The sequence below is a fragment of the Amblyomma maculatum genome, chromosome 3 (genome assembly GCF_055883805.1).
Source record: "Amblyomma maculatum isolate TAMU_Amacu chromosome 3, ASM5588380v1, whole genome shotgun sequence".
NCBI lineage: Eukaryota > Metazoa > Arthropoda > Arachnida > Ixodida > Ixodidae > Amblyomma > Amblyomma maculatum.
The window spans coordinates 186,253,536-186,280,007 of NC_139346.1; the positions used below are offsets into that span (position 1 = coordinate 186,253,536).

The following is a 26,472-nucleotide window of genomic DNA, read 5'->3' on the forward strand; positions in this document are numbered from 1 at the left end:
AAGACATGAACTCACATCTCAGCAAGTACATTCCAATGTGAAATTAGTTTAAAACAGTACAATGAAATAAAAAAATGAAAAAGAAATCTCGACAAGTGTGGTATTAGCACAAGTTTAGGCTGTGAGAAATAGACAATGCAAAAATAAAAGCAAGATACCTAGTCCCTGAAAAAAAAAAATGCAAGAAAAAGAAGCGGAGCAGAGAAGAATAAGCAGGGTCATTAGGGAAGAGGAATCATTACATCTTCCGCAACTGCTCTAAGAGCTTTGGCCTTGGCCACAGATTTGTCCCTTGCCTCGAGTCACAACCTTCTAGCCTTGAGATAAATTGTGACGCACAGGCTTGTCCCCAATACACATACCTGTTCTGGGAAAAGCTCAACAAGAGTCAAGTTGGACGCAGATGAACGCTCCACCTTTTCTGCAAGGTTCCGACTGAGAATTCCGTGGACCAGAGCATACTGGCTGCGATCAAGTGTCACATGCACCGAAGAGAAGCTGCCTTCAACTGTCCAGTCAGGCACTGCAACAAAATGCCAGCAGCACATAAATGTGGCGTAAAATACGAAAAAATAAACACGTCAAGGTAAGTTTCCAGTGGCCGGCTAGTGAGGTAATAAAAACTTCACTATGCATCTGAAAAGCTCAATTCCCCTTGAAGCACAAATCAGCTACTAAAGACATTGGCAAAATGTGAACACTAAATTAAATGAATACGTGCATTAAAAAATGTTATGGGAGCACTTGTGACAGCTCAATGTCCTGTGATGTCTAGTTCCTGCCAAGATTGAAAACTGCATGCCAGCTTGGCAGACAATATTTAAATATATCTTTGAGGCATAACTTGTTAAATAAAATGAGCCTAATCTTTGCATTCACAACTTCCTGAAAGAAAAATGCAACGATTTCACATGGCGTCATGCTGCACTGAGCCATTTGAACAACACAAGCAATAATTTAACAGTAAGTTCACAGCAACGAGGTATACACAACAGAACCTCATTAATATGTTACTGTTCAAACGTGTGACAAAATTACACAGCTCTTATTATAGATATGTTCCTGGATAGCAAAATTTCCAGGGAAGTACATATGATTATAATTTTGACAAATTTTAATTACGTGATAGGTTTAGTAGTCAACCATAGGTACGCTTACAATAAAACCTCGATATATGAATGTGAATTTAACGAATGATTGACTAATTAACCTCTCCCAAAATACTGTTAACGGGCATATGAACTTCTCACTTTATACATAGAAAGCATCTAAGTGTAAAGCAAAGGTATCTAAATCCTAAATATCAAACGGTGACTGCCCAGATGACAGCCAATAGACTACCCTGCAATGCCAGGTTTGCTGGTGGTTGTGCAGCAAGCGTTTGCGTCTTAATTAGATGGCTGGCAGGCGTTCGCACCTCTCACACCCTTTGATGGCGCCCCGGAAGAAGTGTGCCACTTGTAGCTTTACATCGCCAAACCTGTGGTGAGGCTTCCCAAACCAAGCCGGTTGTCGCACAGGTGGTGAAAACAGTGGCCGAGATTTGTTGTGATGCACCTTTTCCACAATGCAGTTCAGTATTGAAGAAACTGACCCAGCTTGCGCTTGGACCACCACTACCAAGTGCTGCGCAGTGAAGCTGGATAAGCAAGGCGCTTAAAGCTGTCTTCCGTGACATCTGGAGTCGCCAATAAGCCACTTATTGCTTAAGATCCGGAATATGACTGAAATGGCGCTAAACACCAGAAGGGGCCTTTTTTTGTTTTCTAAAAATTGTCGTTCAAGTTCCTGCCCATCAACGGCCAAACTGCTGTGCCCTCTAGTTGTTCTTGAGAAAATTTTGTTGCTGTTTCATTAACCGCAAATTCAGCTTAAATGAACTTGTCATAATGGGAGTTTAACATATTAGTATGTCATGATTACAGATCACTAAAATATACACCGCAATCTCACCTAAATGGTTGAAAGCAGAGTCGAGATTTTTCTCGACTAACAAATGCAGCATCAAGGTCTGTTTAAGAAGCGGACCGCCCTGGAAAAAAAGAACAAAAATGTTAGGCAGGGTTTAAACTACGGTCAAACCAATCGACAACCGTTTCTTTTCAATCCCGCACAATGCAGGCAAGTATCGGGGTTAAATGCGTGCTCCACTACGCCAGTAGTTTGTGCACAGGACTTTTTTAAAGTCCAGCCCTCGAACGGATGTAAACTACATGTTTACCATTCAGTGTCTTGTTCCACATCCAGTTCTAGATTAATTATAATTTGTAATTTTACAAAAGAAAGACTGCACAACACACATGAGCATCTATCACTCCAATTTGCTGTAATGCAAGGGCTACAAAAAAAAGAAAAAAGAAACAGAAAGGCAAGAAAAGAGTTGGCAGAATGCACAGAGCTGGCCAAGTCAACAGAAGCTCACATTTTTCTTGATAAAAATGGATGGAAATTGCACAGTGTATGTGCCTGCAGGGTGATTAAGAGGCATGGCTTGACAAGCTGGCACGCACACCCCGGAGTAGACGTCCATGTCGACCAGTTCGACATCCATGGCTTGTAGAAGGCACTTATCACCTGACAGGACATCACAATAAACAAAGCAAATGAACAGATTATAATAACAAGGGTGAATTTATTAGGGTGAACATCCTAAATCAGACGAGCCCAGTCACTTTGTAGCCAATTGGGCTACATATGGAGCACATTCGGTTTGTGTACCCCTTTATCATTTTCTTTCAAGGCAACACACAAACACACACACACAGATATCTGTGAATGTAAAAACGACCCCCATCACTGTTGTAGCTGAATTGGTGAGACCTGCGTGGTGTCTCTATTTTTTTTGCCTTTTCAAGCTAACTTAAAAAGAAAATTAAGGCATTCTTAGATGATCAATTAACCTTATTTTCTTCTCGCAGTGCAGAAGCTACACCAGAAAAAACACTATTTCAGAGTGTAACTAAACTTTGAGCCTCATTCTGAACAAGCCTATCAGGTCAATCTTAAACTGCTAGATGATCAGTAGAAAGACTGTAGTAACCGTTTTACTGAATACAGTCGAACCCGGATATATCGAACTCGAAGGGGATCGCGAAATAGTTCGATATATCGATAATTCAATATACAGAAATCGGCTTGAGACGGCACTTACGATGAGAAAAAACGATACCGTGTTTGTCGCGTAATCAACCCACTCGCATAATGAACCCACCCTCCACTTTTGCACCCGAGAATATGAAAAAAAAAAAATGCGTTAAGGCCAGCTCGCTCACATGCAAGCGACTGAGCGATCTCAGCGACGATCGGCAGCGACAGAGTGAAAATTTTCAAACTTGGTCCCTCTCGCCGCTCGAGCCACCGCGGCAGCTCAAAACAAGGTTTCTGTGTCGCCGCGGCGGCAGAAATCGCGAGCGTTTTCGCTTGCATGTCGATGGCGCGCGTCAGTCCGTTTCGGTCGTCTCATCCACAGCTCATTGGCAGCGTGCCAAGATGCTGCGCAGCGATAACGTCAGGGCGTGTTTATCTTTTGATAGCTCCTGCGGTGGCGGGGAGCGAACTTGGCAGAGTGCCCGTGATGGCTTGATTGCACAAGCCTGGTTCGATTTATCACACCGCGCTTGGGGCGGGTGTCATGATCGCAGCAGCTAGCTGACCGCGTGCTTTCGCTGATTCATACATGCAAGGATAAACGATAAAAAAAAATAAATAAAAAAATAAACATCCCCGCAAAAAAAAAAAAAAAAAAAAAAAAAAAAACTGCCGCTTCTTAACGTCCGCAGCCGCCATATCTTACGCTACACCGCGCGTACAGCACAATGATAAGAAAGGATGACTCTCGCAAAAAAAAAAAAAAAATCAGAGAGCTGCCGTTTCGTCAGCCGCCGCGCCGCTACACGCAGAGGGTTCGCAACACACGCTGGAGAAAGCGTCCGACGTCTGTTTGAAAACGAGCTGAGCTGGCTTGGCGCATGCGTTGCGTGTGCTGAAGGAGAGCGATAGCTCGGCAAAAGAATGGGCACACCCTCGCACATGGCTTGCAAACGTCATGTGTCGGCGCGCGGGAAACGACAACTGCAGATGCGCGCGCCTTTGGGGAATGGGCGCGGCGCTGCCCAGACCAGCTGTCGCCTCTCATTCCTTCCGCGCGTGGCTTGAAAACGTCAGGCTACAAACGGCGAAGGGTGATGCGATCGTCTTTGGGGAAGGCATACTTTCCAGTGCGTGGTGCGGAGTTCGATATATCGAACGACCGGTGAAATTTAGTTCGATATATGACGCGGCTTTCCTATACTTTTACATGGGATTTTCAAGGGGATATTTCGTGAGTTCGATATAACCAAAATTCGATATATCCGGGTTCGATATAACCAGGTTCGACTGTATTCCCACTTATTTACCATTATTTTCACACATGCCATGATGCTTTTGTCACACTGCACTGCAGCATCCATTGTCTAAAATGTCTATTCCCAGTCTTTCTGCATTTGAGCTAACGAGGCACAACTCTCACCCTTCAGGTCATCCAGGGCTCTCATAACTCCTTCGGCACTTATCACAATGCAGCCCTCTCTAGCAGGCTGCTGCTGTGAACTGGAAGAAAGAAAGAAAGATGCAGGGCTACGGTGGTGCACCAATCGTCCTTTGTTTTCGTGCACAAAAAGTTCAAACTGAGCCACAGTTGAAAACTATATGTTTAATTTACTGATGCAAAACCGTGGCAGACTACTCACATGTCAACTGAGGAGCGCCTCGATGAAGAGGCACTTTTATCTTCTCCAGTAAAGCGAAACGTTGTGGTGATATTCAGGTTCCCAAGATTGGCGACAAGAACATCGAAGCTCCTGTAAGACTGGGGCACCACAATTACGGGCGAAGCTGCAGTCACCTCCAGCTGAACCCGGGGTGCTCTGCAAGCCTCCAGATTCATCTGTGGAGAACATGAAAAAATACATTCCACAAAGTGAGCTGCATCTCACACATTCTCTGAGGGGTCATAAGGAACAAACTTCAGTGAGGCCACCTAAGACACTCCGCATGAGAGCGGGAACAATGCCAGCCTTCCTTCAGCAATTGAAGCCTGCAAGGGAAATTGCTTATTGCTTCTGCTATGCCAAGGGTACAACCATAAGGTGTTCCCACAGCGTCCGCTCTCAGTGTGCCCCCTCATGTGCCATGAGACATCATCATGACTATGCGAAGTGGCTCTGAATATGAACTGAATTTGAATAGTTTACCAAAATAATGAATCAAACATGAACTCAATAATGAGAGAACTAAACTGAAAATGAATTTAAATGTTGTCACGAACGTCTGCTACGTGACCAGATATTCAATGAGTATTCGTGCAAAGAGCAGCACTCAGTATGGCAGTATTTCTTACGCAGTTAATAGCTATAGCTGTTTAAAGACACAACACTGATATTTTATTAGCGTGTTGCAACGCTAAGGCAGCATATTAGTTCTGTCACTGTCAAGTTATAAGCACAGGAAAAGCAAGCACCTTTTTGCTGTTGGTGAAGGGAGATACTAAACTAGCAGTATGTCTCGATACACGAGATGGGTGAGGGCTACCAATGAGCCAAGGCTTCAGAGATCAGAGACCAAAGGTTTGATGAGCCTTCTTGGGACTTTCATGTGGTTCAACCTCTGAGGACATGTATGAGCATTACAAACTCTGCCATTTCAATGGACCACATTGCAGGGCTGAACGCTCTGTCTCATACATACTTCTTGGGGCAGCATGGTACAGGGCATATCAGTTAGTTTTAAATAGCGGTGGAAAAAATAATATATGGCGGGCCTTATTCGAACTTCATGCCAAGCTTTTGTTTAAAATCTTCAAATGGTCACACAGCCCTATAAAATTGCGATATAAAAAACAATCATTCTCAAAATAGGGGTAGCAACTCTTTTACGTATGTGCATGCATCCATTCATGCATGCACACATTTGTAGCTGATAACACAGGTCAGTAGTTGATAGCAGAAGCCTTTGAAGAGCTTTTTACATCGAAACCTTCGAGCACAGCTAAGTGGTACTCATCAAAGATGTGAGCTGAATAATAAAAGAAAATGACTGCATAAAAAAACAAACAAACAAAAAAAAAGAAAAAAGCCTAAAAGGGGCATCTAATGTTTCGCTCTGTTCAAACCCTTAACATTCAAATACAGCGCACTCCACAGCCTTAACAATACCATAAGAACCTGCTCATAATACGAACCTGCATATAATACAAGATGTCATTTCGGAATAGCAAGAACAGAAAAAAATGTTTTCATCCACGAGTAACGCGATAAAGAAAAGATCAGCAAAAGCATTTATTTGCACTACATTTCGCAGTTGTCCAGAGAGGCCTAGCGCTCCGCGCTTTCGCACCCAACGGCGCTCCGCATCAGGCGTCGAATAATATGCCACGAAACATCATGTGCGAGTGCTGGTTCGCTCTTTTTCTCGAACTGACACGCTTCATCGGAGAATTTCCCGTTGTTCTAAAACCAGCAGGCTGCCTCCAGCTCGGACACGGGACAGCAGTGCACGAGCTGCTGGCCATCATGCTCTACACTAGTTTGCTTCTAGCACCGTGCGCAGATGCGCAGAATGTGGGCCCAAGAAATGTTCTCAAATTCAGGGTTTTCGCGATCGTCGTTTCCGGCACGTGTATCGCCTGGCTAGAGTCCCTTGCTGGAGACATCTTTCAATACAAACTCTTCTTCGATACCCCCAACAAACCGTTCGGTATCCCACACTTGCTTGAAAACGCGACCGATGCGCTCCTTGGGAATACTGGTGAAGTGTCCGCGATCTGGCTGCCGGGCATGTCCAACATGGCTCGGGAGGCCCGTGAGAGACCCGCGCAACATGCCGAGTGATCTTTTCTCCATCTCTACATCGTGCAAGGTGCGATTGACTTCCTTTAGGTCGCATGTGCGTCGTGGGCACTGCAGCCGCGAGGATCGCGGGGTCAGCGTGGTGAAACTGAAACCACCAAAACAGCAGACCCCACAGCTGGACAGTGCCTCCTCTCACTGAAAACCTGATGCTGGTAGTGGTCATTAATAACGAGGTCGGAACTGCGAATTTAGAATGAAATCTGTTCGGATTCGCACATAATACGAGGCGGAAATTTGACATGACAAAATCGGGAAAAACAACCTTGTATTATGCGCAGGGTTTTATGGTATATGCCAAAATTTTAAAAAGTCAAACCTTGTTGCCAGCTGTTGCAGCTCTCAGAAGCATTTGAAGCTCACTGAAGTCCGCAAAGAAGTCGATAACCTCGGTCAGAAACCGCTGTGTGTGCACAACTTGCACTGAGGACATCTCGCACTTCACCTTGACATCACAGTCTCTCTGGAGATTGGGATCTGGAGCTCCGTACCTGCATGTAATGTAAAAAGTGACATAAATACCAAGAAATTCTGCCTTCAAACTGAGCGTACATGGCCATAGAGTAGTTTTTGCAGATAAGCTTTTAGCCTAACATCTGCATCTTACTGACTGACCTCCACTCCCCCCCCCCCAATCAAAAAGAAAAAAGAAAAACAGGACATGCAACTATAAGAGCAAAACATGTGTGGCCACAATGAGAAGTTGCACACGTAAACTCTGGTTGCAGCTCAGGCAAATGACCACAATTATTTAGGTGCCCACTTAGACGCAATACCTATCTTTGAGTATTGCGCTCTGTAAGACACCATGAAATAGAACACACAATGCTCATAAGAAATCTTGCACAAGAACATTACAGGGTCTTCCTAGAAGACACACTCAATATTCGAAAAGAATAGATGCATCTTTGCCAATGTTGGGTGGGTGTGTGAACATTAAAATTATTGAATATGAATCAAATATGAATATGGAGGAAAATGCCTTTGAATACTGAATCAAATATAGTGTACATGTATCTGATGAGTGAAAAAGAAAACTGAAAATTAAAAATATCAAATGTCTGCCTTGTTTATTTCAGAATTCACATGGTATTTAAAATGCAATAGCACAGAAGTGCGCACCCTACTGAAAAATCCAGTATAAATCTTATTCTGTATACCGTTTTCTTTTTTTTTTTTTTGTCCAGTAAACTAGGTGGAGCTGTCATATCGCTGCTGAATGCAGTAAAATCTCATTATTTAGCCTTCAAATGTCCAGAAAGTAATGTCCCAATTTGCGGACAGCTCGAATTACCGAATGGGCCAGAAAACAGTGCCGAAAACTGTTTGCATCACAGTAATTCTAGCCGATGAACACCAATACGATGGCTGTGTGCATTTGAGATGGAAGTGAAAGAAGAACGAAGTTTTTTAAGGCTTTGTTAAGTGCTTCGATTTGCGCCTACTGTCGGAAAGGCCTCCGCTACTAGTTTGCAGTGCGATGCAGTAACCAGGGTCCTTCTTCACAAAATGGCCTCGTGTTTTGAGGGTGCTTCACTGCATAGTCCACGCGGTGAAGCATCGCCATAGAGCATGCAATGCGGTGAAACTGCAGTGCAGCGCTTTAAGTTTCCAATACCGAAAGAATGCTGCTTTTCAGGTTTGTGCGGCTTGATATAGAAGTATTCTGTGCTGTACCCAACTTCTGCTCCAATGAATGGCCACGCTACCATGGTAAAGGGGTTCTTGCAATGCAGAAAAGCTGACTTGCAGTGTTTTGCAAACGGTTCGTATCAGTTTTCCGAATATGAATACTAACCGAACAAAACATATTCAATTAGTATTCTAATTTTCGAATATTCCCATACCCCTAATTTTTTTTATATTTCCTGCCATTCTCCATGGCTGCGAGACAAGTCACTTTTTATAGACCCTATTCACTATCAGATACAGAGAGTGGCAGATGTGGCAGCCCTGTATTGCGGCAGCTGTCATAACGTTGCGTGGTTCGAAACCAAAAAAACTTTCAGGATCGCCTGCTGCTATCTCACGAATTTTTCTCACAATTTCCAAATCCAAGCAAAAATGATGATTACTGCTACAAAAGCAGTAAGCCTCACGGCATAATTAAGAACGCCACAGGATTGCGAGCATGTCACGGGCGTTAATTCGAATCCTAGCCATCAGGTGTGAGTTGGAAGTTTGCTGTCTTTTCCTTGGCGCAGGATGGTGCCATCACCTCTTGTGCCCACACACAACTAAAAACGACGCTGCGTGTCATGGTTGCCAGCATAGCCGTGTCATGCAAATGATGTCACGTGATGAATGAGCTCTATATCGTAGGTTTTACAGGCCATTCAATGCTGAAAAACTATATTAGAACCATCAATTTATACTCAATATGAAGATGCCTCTTGAGTAAGCCACATATCCAAACGCCCCAGCGCCTACAATGGGTTAAACAGACGAAGTGTCAGGAAAATAAGAATACAATAATGAAGGCAATTTCAACTGCACATTCAAGTCATCCTATTTGAACTTTTTACCTATTTACAGCATCCAACACAGCAGCCTCTACAGACTCAATAGAAGATCTTGCCAATTCTTAAAGCCACTCACATTTTCAGCATCATATCTTCCAGCTGAGAAGGCATTGAATATTCCTCTGCTCTCGAGGAGGATAACAAGTAAACACGTAACTGAACTACTTTGGATGCATTCTGCTTGTGACATGCATTAACTACGCAACTGTAACTATTATTGTAAGAATAAAAGTGTGGTAGAAAAAGTGAAAAATGGCTTCCAACTCAGGGTTGTACCCTACCATGTCGGCATACAGTGGGAGGGAGACAAAGCAGTTTGGTTCCAAAATTAGTAATTGTTGCGAGAGTGCCAGCCTTTGGCATTTTTTTTAAAAGGGCTCCCTTTTAGCCCACATATGTCTTGTGCGAGGTGACCTTTGGCCTCTCCAGAATAAACGGCATTCAGCAGCACAGAATTAAACAGTGGCTGGGTTACGGTAAAGCTGCACTGAAAGCGTAGTGCAGTGCAGCAGAATGTCAGGCTGGAACGCAAAAGCAGGTGCAAGAAGGTGAACATGAACACATAATTGGACACATACTTGAACACACTAAAGTGCAGTGCCTCGGGACCAGCTGTGATGAAGCGCTCCCGGTACAGCTGGCCATGTCCAGTGAGGTCCAGAACACAGATCTTGCCAAGGCTTGCTCGTAACGTAATGTTGGAGTCACGTAAAGACAAGTGGCTCGAGAAACCGCTTATGGTGGCTCTGGCCAGTTCATAGCTGGGCTTGTTCAGCGTCACCACAAAGTTGTGAATGTTCACCTCAAGCTCAGTGTTGTCAACTTCAGCTGGAATTTCTGCGAGAAATAAAAAAAAGAAAAAAGACTCTAGAGAAAAAGATAGGGAGCAGTAAGTGTTTGCCAATATAATATCAGCACGAGTTCTGGGCGGGACGCCACAACGACAGTGGTAATAGAAAATACACAGGCCACATTAACTGACAATGTTTTAAAGCTCACAAAATATTCCTTAACACATCCACTGACTTGGATCTATTATTTGTATTGGTATGACCATACAACAAAGAAGCAACATGCAAATAGCCCCAACAGGCTAGAGCTACATTATTCTCAATTTTTTGTGCAATGGTAAGACGCTAGAAGGTGTTACTCACCTTGGTCTATTTCAGAGTCCTCTCTGTGTTGGGAGTCTTGCCTGGACGCAGGTCTTGGATCTTCTGGAAGGTCCGCAGCCAGGCCGAGGAAGTCAAGCACCATCACCCAGGTCTGGGAGTTTATCATTGTCTCCAAGCTGTTCAGATCAACAGTCACAGTCCTGCTCACCTGAAAAAAAGACAGCGAAAAGTGCCGGCCTTGGTTAAAGGTCTCCGTCTGTCTTCAATAGCAAGCTCCAGTAGCCGAAAAATGTTGAGGGGTCAGCTTGTTTACAATCAATTTGAAAGGCACTGCAAACGCAGGGCAAAGAAAAAGGAATGAGACTGAAGTCCTCATCTTGTGTTTAGCCATCCTGTACGCTTTTCGGTTTCTGTTTAGGTGCTCCTTGCACCGCGCACTTTGCTTCAATATAATTTTCATTTTTCAGCAGCTTACGCAAAAGCTCTAGTTACCATAATAATTCTTACTTGTACCATAAGAAAAAAAAAAAGAAAAAAACTAAAATATGCAAGAAACACTGCACTTTCCTATGCAAAAGAAGGTCAAACGAATCTTACCAGTGCCCAATTCAGAACATCTTTTGTACCAAGGTGTTGGTTGAAATCATGCCAAGTGGATGTTCCACAAGAATGCTTGCTACTGCTATGTCATGCAAGGTAGATTCACCAGTTTAACAATACACCTGCTCTAACTAAGTCACGAGTAAAATACAAAGTGATCAAAAGTATTCTCTGAGGCTGCTTTCAGCAACACACAGCAGTACAATGAGCACAATATGAGTGGCACCCGCTTACGCTATTATGCTTGGAAGCGAAATCCGGACAGTGTCGGTCGATGAGGCGCATGTTGATGTGCATGAGCGAGTCTTCTGGTGCTACCAAGGCCACAGGGGTCATGGAGCCCGAAGGAGATGGGGGTGGAGTGGAGGGGGACGCACACGTACTGCTGCAATGGCCCCTCTTCTTAGCATGTTCTGCGAGAAAGGAAGCAGGAGAGTGCATCAACAATGTGCTACTGCTACTAATGCAACTACAATTGTTGCTAGATGTTGCATGTACAATAATAATAACAATAATAATAAATCATTACCACCGTCATAGTCGCTTACAATATTCAACAGGCCAGTCTAAGCCATTAGCAGTTAGTGGGACTTGGCCCGGTAAGTTTGCATAGCAACACAAATTTATTTATCACCTTTGCAATACAATTAAAACACACACACACACAAAAATAACATCAGAAAGGTCGCCTGTTCATGGCAGGTGAAGTGAATGAACCAACACACAGGTCCATAAAATACCAAGAGTAAAATATTCACATCAAATGAAGTAGATTTTTTTTACCATAGTTATAGAAGTAGCATTTAAAATCAGAGCACCAATAATGTCATATACCACTGTTTGAATGAAAAGGGAGTGAAAAGACGGAAAACCAAGTTCTTTGTGAATGTTATTCGATGACACTGCCGGCAAATTGTGTTTCACACTTTTAAGAATATTTTTCAAAGGCGAATCAATACAGCTATGTCAATGACGTGGACAAAAGGGAAATATTGTAATGTCATAACTAAGTATACTATAAGCATGTACATGCACAACCTTTTTTTTCATTGGGAAGGAATTTATGCTTCTACAACGATAAAGCAACCAAGCTACACTCTTAAGCAAACGTGAACCAAATGAGTTTCCCAAGATATACTGGACCCAAAGAGCACACCCACGTATTTTATTGAGTGGACTATTCAAATGAGGAGCAACGACATGATTACCGACGATTGTTGTGGAGAAAATCTGGACAGCCAGTCACTGTTGTCTTCAAAGGATTTCTGAATCAAATCAGACTAATCTTTGAGGAGTTCACTTCGAGCGAATTCTTTTTAAACCATTCCATTGGTTCATAGGCATCATTATGCAACACTGCGATTGCTGTATACAATAACGTAAGTGGTTTGTGGGGTTTAACATCCCAAAGCAGCTCAGGCTATGAGAGACGCCGTAGTGGAGAACTCCGGAAATTTCGGACACCTGGGGTTTTTTAAAGTGCACTGACATCGTACGGCACACGGGCACCTTGCCTTGCGCCTCCATCGAAAAGCGGCCGCCGAGGCCGGGATTCGATCCCGCATCCATGGGAACACTGCTTTGGTCTTGCTCACTTACAGGTGACGCAAACATTATGTTTATGGTTTGTGGCTCACTATAGTTTTACTCGTCTGACTGTAGCTTGAACATGTCGGCAGAAAGCAATGGATTCTCTTTTTGTGACAGATGCTTCGAGCAAGCAATTCAGCAACTGCTACTGAAATTAAAAAATAAAAAAAGCCCTTCTCAAGAAGTCAAACAAGAAGTGATACTAATGATCAAATAAGGCCACAATTCAATTCAAAATTTACAGCATTCTTCAGTACACTTTAAGCGACTCATTCCTCTGCTCAAACTTGAAAATCCACCTTAAGGTAGGAACTCATCATTATACATGGAGACCAATGTGTACTATCATCACAAAAAGTAATGCGAATGGTGCGGTGCCTATATATTCCACCGTTTGCCTCTTTAGTCACAGTTATGCTTTGGTGGTAGTAAAAACTTACTAGATTTGTTCACGATGGCTATAGCACATTTTTGTTAGCATCCAGGTACAAACGTGATGAGAAGAAATTCCAATGGTGGAGCACCTGGGTGCCTTTTTTGCTTGCACTTTTCTTTATAGCTCCTGTACATTTTGAAGCTGTCAAAATAATTTTGCTTTGTTGATGACTTCAAAAAAGAATAAAAAATAAAATGAACTGGAGATTAAAAGGCGTAGGTTTGCAGCCAGTGATAAACCACATTCCAAGAACAAAGCTAGTCTCGCTCCTGAAAAAAATGCGAAATTCTTCTTTCTATATGTACAGAATGATCTCATAAATACTCGGCACTTTTTAGAGGGACACTGGAGACAACTCCATCCAAGTAAAAGTTGATCTTCTGACTCTGTCCATGCTGACATCTGCCCAGCGCAGCTAGAGACGCATTTAGTACAACCAAGAAAATTGGATTTGAAAATTTTCTTGCCAGTCGATCTAAGATTGTGAAACTGTTACTGAAAAGGATGGGTTACCACTATGGTGGTGTAATGCAGACTCCGGTATTCGTGCAAGAAGGCTGGTGTTAGTGAATACATTTCATATGTCAAATTTTCCGATGAGGGCAACACCTGTAGTTCACCTGTTCATCTTAACAAACTTAGAAATGGTCCTTTTTACATGAGAGTGGTCTCTTTGAGATTAGAATGCGGCACTGAATCAACGCAAGCCAATTTCAATTTGTCCTCAGTATCCCTCTAAAATTGAAAACTTATTTCCTTTCGCATTCGACACACACACAAAAAAAAAGCCTTGGAGTGTGTACCTGTGGCTCTGCTCTTCTTCAGATGGGCCTGGAAGGCGTTTTGAGTGCACAGCCTGTCCGGAAGGGATGGGTGGGCGGCCATGGTGGGAATGTGGTACTTCATATCTGGGCATGAGAACGAGATGAAGTCCGACTTCGGTGGTCGCACATCCTTGGAGTCCCCGGCCTGCTGGCTGTCTGGGTTGCTCGACCGAATCAGGTAGCGATGGCTGGATTCAGGGTGCTCCACAAGATCTTCCATGACAATGCCTTTCAAAGCAAGCTGTAAGCACATTCCACACAAGCTCACTCTTTTATGTACTTGAATGTTGAACCTCCGACAAAAATAATCTTACTCTGCAGCTATTTCAGAACAGTTGTGAAACTGATCCTCCCCATAGCTTTAATCGCAAAACTTGTAGGTGCACTGACTAGCTGGCGTGCACTCCAATCCACAAAGTGAAGCTTTATTTTCTTCGTTCAGGGGCAGCAAAAAGAGGGACAGAGAACTATGGGGGGTGATTAGCAGTAGAAAGAGAAATTTTGTCACACATGTTCACGTGTATCATCAAGGGCATGCAATGATCAGAAAAGAAAAACTCTGCTTTGGTGAAAATGAGCACTCATAAAAATAGGTCACAGCTGTGCTTTTGCACCCAATAGTAAAATTGTAACAAACAAATGCAAGCATTTAATGATCAAGGAGAGTACATGTAGAGTGACGAATTTGCAATAAAAAATGGAGGAGCGGGAGAAGGCATTCCAGCCAACAAACTCCTTGCTAACTTTCTTGGAACTGCTTTCCATCTGGAACTAAAATAGAAAAAAAAAAAAAAAAGAAACTTCCTCAAAAGATCATAATTAACCTTCAGAGGGCTGCAAAGCACAGCATACCAAAGCATTTAGTATTTATTTTCCAGTATCATGGAAGCATTGAGTGGAACTGTGATAGTAGACTTTTTTTTTACATTGAATTCACTTGTTAAAAACTTTAGGGAAGGCCTTATTCTACAGAACGGGCCCTACTACTACTACATGATGCCCCTTTCCTTATTTAGTGTCTCATAATCCTCACAGGTACAATAAATTATACTGCTGATGGGCGAAAATAAATTTTTTTGCAGTATTCTTGTTTATTTTCACAGCCGTGCTTTGAGAAAAAGTGTTCGAGTTATAACTGCCAACACTGATATTCTAAATCATTCAAAAATATCCCATTTGCACCCAATATTCATTATTCGTATTCGCTTCACACCAAAACAATTGACATTTACACGACTTTATTTGAAACCAATCCCCACGCCCATCCACTAGGAAGGAATTCACAGAAAAATGCGCACTTATTTCTGTAACTTCACATTATCGCAGTGCTGACTCACCTGGATGGAAGTCTCGTATGGGTTATCTCGCTCATAGTTCACGACAAACTCTTGAAATGACAGGGCAACCAAATCTTGCTTGTCGTTGCACAAGTCCGAACAGATGTTCATGATGAGCTCTGGCAGCACAAAGTTGATGCGGTAGCTGATTGCCATATGCTTTGAGCCATCTTCAGTGACACTTCCCAGACTATAGTCTGGTCTATCGTGCTCAAAAGGCGCGTCCATCGATATCAATTCTTCCTGCACATCAAGACAGAAACAAATTGAAAGAAAAAGAATGTCTTTACCCATGGAAGCGTCAGCCGAATGGGCAGGCACAAAAAACATTACTGAACAGGAGCTACCACATGAAATTCAACTGCAGTTTAACGCAATATTTATTTATTTAGACATACTGCAGGCGAGCACTTTGGCCCAAGCAGGAGAAGCATTGCATAAAAATACAGATATAACAAGAGAGCATGATAAAACAATGTACAATAGAACAATAAAAACAGGCATCCCGTTCACTCTACAATTATTTAAAATGGCTCCCCAGCATTTCCATAAAAGCATCCGACTCAAATATACCAACAGGGAGGAAATTCCAGTCTGCAACCGTTCGTGGGAAAAACTGAACTGCGCGTTTGTTTTGGCAAAAATTGGGGCTAATGAACGCTGAGGAGTGTGTCTAGTTTTTCTAGCGTTAAGTGCTTTCACACAGTTAGGCAACTGGATATTAATAGTCTTAAAAGCCCCGTTCTCTGAATAAATAGTGTGGTACATAGTTTATGACTGTGTGCTAAAGAGTATTTGCAAGATAGCAGAGGCACAAATTAAGGGATTAGTGTATAAGCAAGTTGCAAAGTGTGTGTCCCGCAGCCCGTCTCGGCTGCGGGAGGTGGTCAGTTCGAAACCCGCCGCCGGACACCCACCGGTAAAATTGGGTACAAGCGTCCCCCGGCCTGGTGCCCGGCTCTTTCAGGGGTGTGCGTTTGGAAGAGGCTCTGCTAACCCTGCTGTTGTGCTCCCTCGGGAGCTCCCTCCAGTATCCAGAGGAGAAGCCGCAGACAGGAGCCTTTAGCACTGCTGCACCATATCCTTAAAGGTGGAGCTTAAAGGGCAACTCCGTAGGTTTTCCCGACATTTGCGTACTCTGGTAGTAATTTTACTGTAGGTTTTCCTCTCTGCTCTAACACTTTCTACCAAATATGGGTTTGGCTACTCTGGTAGAAATTTTACTGTAGGTTTTCCTCTCTGCCCTAACGCTTTCTACCAAATATGGGCAACCTCCGATAATTCATTCTTGCACAAATCATTTTAAAATGTGCAGTTTTCGTGGCCTCAGCTCAGATGATTTCTGCAAGCAAGACTGCGTTTGTGACATCACAAACATTATACCCACATTAGCGCCCGCTCTCCTTGTGATCAAGAAATTGTGAAGCCTGTATATGGCTATCTCAGGCATTTCATGTACGGCGTCATGATTTACAGTCTTCATTTCCACCACCCAAAGTGTGTGTGAGTGTTTTTCCAATACTGTATGTGACGTCATCGATTCGTCAACTGGAAAGTTGTTTGTGGCCATGAAACCAGTTTCAGTTTCGATTTGCTGTTTTTGTTCTTCAAAAAAAGGGTTCTGCATAAAATTTCAGAAGACAGTTTGTTTATGTCTGAGTCTGGACACACTGAAAAATGTAATGCAATCAATAACTCAAAATGATGAAAAAAGCACCAGAGTTGCCCATTAAGTGTTTTATCAAAATTTTTTTTATAGTTTATCGCTGTTTACAACAGTTGTTTACATTACGGTTTCAGGTGCCTAATAATGACTAAGGTGTCCCAAGTAAGGCTGATATTGCCGCACAGGTTTCTAATAGTGTTCATTTGTTCATGCTCAAAGCCATTGGCCTCAATTCTATCATGTTGTTACTGACAGGAGTGCTACAGGATTCACCTTAAATGTTTTTAGCCACCCGCAATAGGTGTTACATTGTTCAAGACTGTCATAGATGATTACTGCACCTCACTTCAAAAGTCATGTCTTAGCTTTAAATCAAGCGAAGTCAGGCACTGCCACAGAGCATGTTTGTTGCTACCACCGCCATCAATTTGTTCCTTACTGTACGGGTGCAAGTCAGCCAAATAAGTGCTTTCTTTTAGGAAGCCTTTCATGTTTTCCTGACTCCCGAACAACCTTTACAACAATAGTCACAATAAATCATGTAAGGCATACAATACCTGTAATATATTTATATTCATTACTTTGCCACTACAGTTTGTACTAACTCTTATGCTGGCCTCCCCACATGCTGGAATGACAAAAAGTGAGCAAACAGCTGAAAACCACGGAGAGAAAAAAAAAAAAAAAGAGTCATAACTTGCTTTGTAAATTCACTGCTATTGAATGCCATGGCTGATGCGAGAAAGGGCAGTTGGATATTATTGAGAAAGGCTTTTGTGCGCCAATGAAATATAATTTGGCTAATCATGAAAACAATTATGATAATTATCACACTGGCTCACAGTGATTATGTTGGACAAGACATCAAGGCATGATAAAAACTTACCAGGCCGCCCAACATAAAGAAGGATTGTGATAGCAGCTGCTGCAGCTGCTTATCATTATTGGCTATCACTATACAAGGGAATACCACAGTACCCAAGATGAAGACAAGTGGAGGGACTCTGCAACATCTTCTTCAGCACCAGTTTCTCTGTAATACGTGATGTTCTTGGCTGACTTGAGCAGAAGCTCGTACTGGTACTTCGTGACTGCAAATTTGAGCACGTTTATCACAGTTCCAGACACCTGGAAGATAAAAAAATGCAAAACTTGTGATCCAAAAAATATGTTTGTTTCACTACAACACAATGCGGGCCTCAATAACATTTAAACCAGAGAGAACATGAAATTCACTGTGTCGCAATATCAGGACCTTGTCATTTTTTCTCAATCTGTCATATATTGCACAGATAAACTGCATTTATACATCTAGTGTTTTAATACTGATACCTATACTGTGCATTGTGACACACAAGTAGAAGACTAATTCAAGGAATAATTAAGGATGTAAAACAAGTTCGTTCGACTATACGCATAAAAATACTGATACCTATACTGTGCATTGTGACACACAAGTAGAAGACTAATTCAAGGAATAATTAAGGATGTAAAACAAGTTCGTTCGACTATACGCATAATGAACTTGCAAGAAAAGACAGATTTGGAGCTGACTTAGACTTGTAAAAGGCAATCCTACAATATAATTGGCAGGCCAACCTCACTACGTGAAATGTCAGGATCAGCAAACCCTGCATAGTTCAAGTAAAGCTGGGTAATAAAAACGTGTTGGCCCATTTGAACAAAAAAATTTTGTGTCTAACAGAGAAAGGCATTGTGGCATTGTCACCATAACAAAACAACAGGATGGCAGAAAATTTATCATCTTAGTAACCCATGGAATGTCACTTATGTTTAGCTGCAACCACATTTATATTTCTTGGTTTAACATACTATGACAGAAGAAGCATTAGTTGTTACTCTAATTAAAACAAAATTTTAGCGTACACTACAGCGTTAAATATAGGTAAACATTTTTTTTTTTTTTTTTACAAAATTACCATATGAAATTGGAGTGCTGATCAATATGCAGAGCTGACCTGTACACAGGTCTAAGACATCTCTGCAAAGCCATGAGTAATACATGAGGTACATTTAGTATTGCAGTACATTTGAAAGTATGTAGTAATGTGCAGTGTCAAGATTTTTTTTGCCAGCAAGGTTGGGAGGTTGATTTATATTTAGGGTGGACTTATACGCACCTATAAAATACACTGCAACCCAAAATAGCATTGCGTGTTGCACAAAATGTCCCCTTTGCACAAAGTAAAAAATGTGAACATGCAGATGCTTTTTGCAATAGACACCGTCATGCCTTTCTAAATATGCCACAGTTGCTAAAACATAAACTTCTCTGTTGTTGTCCCTGCATGTGAATACTACAAGGGGAAATGCTTACAAAAGCACTACCTCAAGAATGGGTTGTCCTTTTGGCTGAACAGAGGTGCTTCTCTGATCCCCGTGGTCCCCAAGCCAGCCAGTGCCATCACTGAACCAGCCAACATCCAGTTCGTCCTGCGGTTGCTTGTATTGAACGGTGAACTCAATGACGGTGTCATGCAAGATGGGGCGGCCGTGGGCTCTGCAGCTGTAGAGATCCACAACTGGCAGCGAATCAGCCGACGGCAAATCAAGAAATGGTGCCCTCTTCCCGGCCGCTGCTGCCGCAATGTTCTCGTTGATGTTCAACGAATAGAGGTTCACGTCACGAAACTGAACAAAGAAGAGGCCCGCCTTATGTGGGTCGCATGAATTGAAGGCAAACTGGGCCGACTGGAGCACAGATGAGTTTGTATTCTGCACCGAGATGCGACCCAGGTGGGCGACTAAAACGTCGTGGCTAGACGGGCTCGCAGGAAGCACAATCACCGGAGTCTGCAGGAGAATGTCGAGCCTATGAAAGACAGAATGATAAAAATAAGCTACCGCATCTTGTATTAGAGAAAAAGAGCCACACGCACAATCTTCAAGATACCACAGAAAAAAGGAAACTGTCTCAATCCGCACAAAATTACACCTACACAAACTCGGGAGAACTTATTAGACCTCTGGACTCAAAACCCCAAAATTCTGAAAGAGCATCAATCTGGTCTTCAAACAGGAAGCGATCCGAAAAAAAAAAAAACACCCGACTAAACTTGTGCATACTTTGCAATGCTCCATCCATGAGAAGCAATACCAAATGCATCAACCTAAGAAAGCTTAAACGGCCACACGTAAAAGTAAACAGTTACTAATTTGCTGTTCTTACCACACCATGGAACAAGCAGTAGAGTGACTATGGCTCATGCACACATCACTGCAATAAACTGTCAATACAAAACATAAATAAAGTGTTACCACATGAACAGCAGCCATCAGAGATTTACGGAAGAAAGCTGTGTTGAAAAAAATCAACTTTTTTTGCATTCATGATACAGCACAATTCTCAGGGTGGGCAGGGCTCCTGGAACATTTTTCCTAACTTCTAGACTAAATGCAATGAAGATGCACAGTCTTAATCAGTTTTTTATGCTGATTGGAAACATGTAATCACTTTTCCGATATCTTAATTAGTTATCAAGATATTCGATATTTTCACAGCACAGTTTTAACCAGTTTTTCATGCTGGTTTGTAAGATGTAATCACTTTTCGATACTTGATTAGTTTTCAAAATATTTGATATTTTCACTCCTTTGTTTAAAGAAACTATATAGAAGAGCCACTAATCAGAAAACTATTATTAATGTGTGGCTAGATGGTATACAGTATAAAGAATACAACATAGGAATATTTTTGATTAAGGCAATAGTATCAGCCTTTTTACAACTTGCCAAATTTTAATGTGGGGAAATGTGATTTATGAGTTACGTAAATTAGAGTGCACAAATATATTAGCAAGAACAAAATGTGAAAGCTGTTTCTAACAGTGTATAGTTAAATCACCTATGAGCATGTAAATTATTCCTTCAACTGCTCTAGATGCGAAGAAATTAGCAAACCGTCAAAAACCTTACTTTGAGAAAGTGAAAAAAAAAAAAAAAGAAAAGTGGAATTGGATTTTTTCGACTTGTTTGCACGTTAAAAAATGAAATTAATGACCAAGAAAGTGAAGCAATTAGTGGGTACGTAGGAGATGGGTCAGAGATTTCCAAAATGTCATTTTCAAAAAGCCGTTTTTTTTTTTAAATTTTTTTTTTGCGATTTTTGGCCCTTCAAGAGCTCTGTCCCCCTTTAAATAAACAAGACAAAAAATGTTCGCTACTTTTAATTTTTTTTTTCACTGCATAGATATTCAATAGTATTTGATTCGATATTTCAAGGCATTTTTTTTCACACATTCGCATTCGATTAGCATTAGAAAATTTTGATACTTGCTTATCCCAGATTGTGTAATTTGTATGACCACAATTAGGCTGCATATTTATTCCAGGATGCATGCAGAGAAAGCAATGAAAAAAATTTGTTGACTAATAGTGGCATACTATACAAACATTTAACTGCATGTATACACGCATTTAAGCAAAATCCCGAAGGTACAAAAAGCGCCTAGCACTGTACCTCCAATGCGACTGCTCTAACACTCACTCACACTCATGCATCTTTCAGTTCCTTTGACGGTGCCCTTGCAGAAAAAGTGCCCACCAAACCTCATACGATGGTCAGGTTTACAGGGTAAAATAACTTGGGCTACGAGAGACGCCTATTCGCATGCAAGGCAAATCACTACCTGGGTGCATTTTTACCACAAGTGATGCAATAAAAGTAACTGCAAGTAATCGGCAGTTGAAAAAAGCAAAGGGAAGGATCGATCTTGCGCTTCAAGATCTCTTTCAAGACTGCCAACAGGAACAGTTTTCCACTCACTTCACATCTAGTGGCAGCGCAGCTTGCACATCAGATGCCTCGTGCACCGAGACCTCCCTCTGCACAGCAGACAGTGTAACACTCTCCGACGGTGGACAGACGTGGAACGAGAGTGCCATGGTCTGTGCGGGCAAGTTCACAATTCCCAGTGCCACCTCGGTGGCGGCATTCTTGATGGACTGGGCCAGCATGGAGACGCAGTGCTTGAATTCCGCCGCGCAGGAGGCCAGCTCATGCAGCAGCATGGGGGAGTGCGTGTAGCAAACCGACGCCATGCGCACGACAACCTCCAAGCACTCAGACTCAGCCTGCTTGTCGCTGCTTTGAGCGGCGTAGCGCTTGACAGTAAACTCAAAGGCCTTCTCGCTGCTTGCAGGATCAGCCAGCGGAAGTGACCGGTAAAGTCCAGCCGCGTGGTGGCGCTTGCCGAGAGGGTCGTGCAAGTCTTGCATCAGGTGTGGGTCACTGCCCATGCTGACAATTCTTCTGTACAGCGTCTTTTCGGAAATGAGGTCACACACCTGTAGGCCGCCCAGGGTGCCCTGGATTTCGAGGGTTGAACCTGATCCAAAAATGAGGAAAAATGCATTGCAAACCTCTTTAGTCAGCCACTACCTTTTTAGGGAACCGCAAATATTACCATTTTTGACACTGAAGGTTGCCAAAAATTCATCAAGGATCCCAAGGAAACCTACCTATTGAAGTCTGAATCCTGGCCCCGCTGATAGTGGCCGTGGCCACCTTCTGGCCAGATACGCTGCCCTTCTTGCTCACAGCCCTCAACAGCAACACATTGAAACGATGGAAGTCAAATGTGAGTTGCATGCTGTTGACTTGGTTCGGAGTGGCCTGCACAAAAACAGAGAACACCTGTTCATTGCATATAGCCGCACTGAAGGCTGCATGGAAGCATACGGTATTACGTGCCACTTGTTACATTTGCAACAGCAACATTGGGGAGTCGACTCGTGCCATCACTTAGCAGGCTCAAGGCAATGGTAGTAAGCAGGGTTCTTGCAAGCACCATTGCCCAAACAAAGCCTAGGCAAGCAGCTGTATTCACAGAGCTGCAAGTAAAGCAATAAAGCCAACAAAAGAAAAATACAAGGCTGTGATGATGTGGATAGCAAGTTTACATGGGCAGGTACAAGAATTACAAGTTGTGGAAGTACAGGAAAATAAAAGAAGCGTGTCCAATGTTCTGGGTGCCCGTCTTTTGCTGGGGGCTCAACTGCATTGATTCAGCCTCAGGAACCAGCTGCTAGGACATGCATCACATTGGATCTTCACTCTGCAATTTCACAGGCAAGTGTTGCTAGGATTGGCCTGTCCTCCGGGCCAGTAACATGCCTTGGCCTATTGCAAGATCACAAAAGGAAGTATTCAGGTGACGTCACGGGCGCCATTTTGTGGTGCGGTTCACATCTTCGGCAGTGTAAGTGGCGATAAGGTGGTTAGATATGCCAGCAGCTTTCCCCGTGCTATATGTACCACAAAAAGGAGGCTGCTATGATGTAGGCACACATTCTCTATGCACTCCCCTGCTTCTGCAGCAAATTTGGGAGATATTCTTTATGAAAGGCTTTACTCATTAAGGGGTACTAAAGTTCCCATGGTGCTTCCTAAGAATTAACGAATTAACCAATGCGACTGGTTAAAGGCCTTGTTAAAACTGCTGCAACAGCCCGAGTAATGACACCAGTCGGAAACCAAACAGGTCACGGCATAAAAATGGCCCCATGAAATGTAAACTACGCACTCTCCATTCGCCTTCCCCCCTGCCGTGCTACTTGCCTGCACTGAAGATGGACTGAGGTCAAACTGAGATGACATGCTCATCCTGGCCATTGCTGAGGCCCTCTTAGGGGGCACCTTTAGTGCATCGGGGGGCTTCAAGCAGCGAGCGAAGTTCACCAGCTCAACTATGGTCTCTTGGTTCGCTGTAAAATATTAGGACAACATGCAGCATGAAGCTCTCTTTCAAGAAACATGAGCATCAAACATTTCAAACGCTGCACCATTGGCTCCAAAATGCTGGCCAGTAAAAGCGTTCACGTTGAGAGGCAAAATCATATAAAGCTATATTCAGTCAAAACCATCGCTGCAGAAGGCAACCAAATTTTTTAGACTCGCTCTTGACAAAATCGAAAATCACAACAACTTACCAATCACATCAAGGTTGTTGAACTGCACAGCTGCAATGAACACCTGCTCAGCGGCCCCATTTGGGGTGGAACTTGGAACATTCACTATGGAGATTTCAACCGTGATCAGGGCGTCTGTTTCGTGAGCATCCAGCATCCCGATGGGAGAGGCACGATGTCTGTCCAATAGCACTGCAAGAAATAAGAATGAGAGGGCTCTTTCAGTACAATCACTGCCCAATATTGAGTGTTGACAAATGCTTACTTACAGTGGGTGAACAAAAGGTTTGTTTTCACAGGGTTTAGTGCCCAAAGTGGCTCGGACTATGAGGGCCACCGCAGTGGAGGGTTCAGAAATTTTCGACCACCTGAAGTTGTTTAACGTGCACTGACATTGCACAGCACGCACAGGCACCTTTCTTCTCACCTCCCTCGAAAAGCAGCCGCAGCGGCTGGGATTAAACTTGCATTTGAGATCGGGAGTAGAGTGCCCTAACCTATGAGCCACTTTGATGGGGCAGGCGCAAGAAAGCTTGACGGCATATGTGCCATTGCTGTGTAGAAGCTATGAACTGTTCTTAGAAACATCACATGTCAAATAGACAAAATTAAACAGCTACTGTAGCAACTAAAGAATTAGTGCAATATGTTCAGTCCTGTACCTGGTCACCCTCCTTTCCTTTCCATACCCTACTAAACTCTCTCAGTGCTTTAATCCTACAGATTTTTCGTGTAAATAGGACATGTTTTATCATCCTCGCCATCACAGCTGTGCTAACTCAGGACAAGGTCTCTTCCACTGGTCTCCAATTATACCTCTTCTGAGCCAATTACAGCTATCTCCTTCCAACAAATTTCCTAATCTCATCTGTCAACCTGACCTTCTGCCACCCCTGAAATACTGGCTTCCTCTTTTAATTCCTTCTGGCAACCTAAGAGACTGTCCAGGATGTCATTACCTTGCATTCGTTCCTATGTGGTCTAGTTGGATGCAAACGCAAGGACAACAGCTGAGCGACAAGAGCAAGGAGAAAGATGAGTTGAGCGCCCACCTTTTGGAGAAGCTGACTGCAGTGTGGAGAGGATAGCAGAGAGAATCTTTGGCACCGCTATGGTCTGCATGGGTGCTGCAGGTTGCATAGCCAGCAGAGGAGGGGTCGCCGGAGAAGTTGGCGAGTTGGGATCACTGTCCCTGATGCTACCGCTGCGGCTGTCCATGCTGCATGGTGTCAAGAACAAGAGACATCACGAACTTGCAAAAAAGCCATTGATACAAACCATGCATTCATCCAGAAACTGAAGGAAAATGTGCACTCCCACACTTGTGTGAAAACTGTAACGAATGCTTCAACTTCAGCAAGAAAGCCTGCTGACTGCTGCATTAGTACAAGTCAAGCAACCAAGGATGCCTAAAATATGCCGCATTTTGCAAACACTGGACACACAACTCAGTGGTAGCATGCCATATGGGGTTTCAATCAGTGGCTGAAGAGCCCATTCACCGTATTCAAAAACAACCATACAATCGAGTCTAAACAAGATTTAACTCATTAGCAATATTAGCAATACACTTTAGCCCCGTTATGAGAGACTTGACTGTAAAAGACAATCAGCAATAAGAGACATTTCTTGCCCAATTGGTTGTCCACCCTATCTCTCCCTTTTAGCAGGCCTCATCTTTATAATGGACGTCAGGTATAGAAGACATTCACTAACAAGGACAAATTATTTGCAGATTTGGCCAACAATACCACTTAAAATCAACATGTTAACCTTAACTGCAAGAGTTCTCAACTCCACAAATGCGAAGCCATCACTTGCCAACCGCTGTTTGCCTTACAGCTCAAGAAAGTTGCAAGGCGTGATCAATAAGACAGCCCTAAAACAAACTAATGCAAGGTGAGCCTATAACTGCAAGGCATCGACAGGGGTCTCTTCAAATGCACGTTGCTAAGTTTGCAAATCTTTCACAATTAAAAACGTCTCAAAAATACTAAGAGATTAGAAGAAGCATGAATACAACAGATAATGCAGCGTCAGTGATCTGTCTCTTTCCATCTCTTCTAATGTCCTTTTACTTTTTTCATCAGTTTTTGAGAATTCGAAGATGCTCCCCCTGACCCAGCATTTATGCCCATTTTGATAAAGTAGTCACTCTGCATAGAAAGAGACTATTACTCAGCCTACCTGACATGTCTGTGTGAAGCCACAAGAAGCTCAAAATCAGGCCCATATGTCTGCAGGGCATCTACCAAGAGGAGGCCATGCACAGACATGGTGACTGACGAATCCTGAGGAGTCTTGGAAAACGTTGCCTGAACTCCTGTCACCTGCAGCTCTGCGATGCACCTCCCTGCACAACAACAGCGACATCATGCATGAGTGGCACCAAAAGCAAATGTTCCAGCAAGTCATAAGGATCCTAGGAAGCATATCTGGAATGCCCACTCAAAACCAAAGAAGAAAGAACTAAATGTTTAGAGACAAACCTTGAAGATCAGAGACCCTGAAATATCTTTTGCAGAAGTAGTCACCTGGTTTGTTTTATGGCCATTTCTTCTATTT

The 26,472-nt window shown here is 42.9% G+C and overlaps 1 protein-coding gene across 2 annotated transcripts in view; it reads right to left on the reverse strand.

Annotated features, from left to right (window-relative positions):
* The window catches only part of Vps13D (vacuolar protein sorting 13D), a 120,659-nt gene that overhangs the window by 62,377 nt on the left and 31,810 nt on the right, over positions 1-26,472 (reverse strand). For both annotated transcript variants that reach the window (XM_084598941.1, XM_084598940.1), the window contains exons 25-43: positions 26,095-26,260; positions 24,960-25,126; positions 23,929-24,099; positions 23,558-23,703; positions 22,459-22,612; positions 21,764-22,325; positions 19,327-19,810; positions 17,956-18,105; positions 15,312-15,554; positions 13,954-14,215; positions 11,359-11,537; positions 10,564-10,732; positions 9,988-10,246; positions 7,207-7,378; positions 4,731-4,927; positions 4,511-4,590; positions 2,423-2,574; positions 1,954-2,032; positions 363-523 (exon numbers count right to left, since the gene is read on the reverse strand). In XM_084598941.1, coding sequence (XP_084455067.1) covers positions 363-523; positions 1,954-2,032; positions 2,423-2,574; positions 4,511-4,590; positions 4,731-4,927; positions 7,207-7,378; positions 9,988-10,246; positions 10,564-10,732; positions 11,359-11,537; positions 13,954-14,215; positions 15,312-15,554; positions 17,956-18,105; positions 19,327-19,810; positions 21,764-22,325; positions 22,459-22,612; positions 23,558-23,703; positions 23,929-24,099; positions 24,960-25,126; positions 26,095-26,260 — 3,953 coding nt within the window. The remainder of the gene's footprint in view (positions 1-362; positions 524-1,953; positions 2,033-2,422; positions 2,575-4,510; positions 4,591-4,730; positions 4,928-7,206; positions 7,379-9,987; positions 10,247-10,563; positions 10,733-11,358; positions 11,538-13,953; positions 14,216-15,311; positions 15,555-17,955; positions 18,106-19,326; positions 19,811-21,763; positions 22,326-22,458; positions 22,613-23,557; positions 23,704-23,928; positions 24,100-24,959; positions 25,127-26,094; positions 26,261-26,472) is intronic.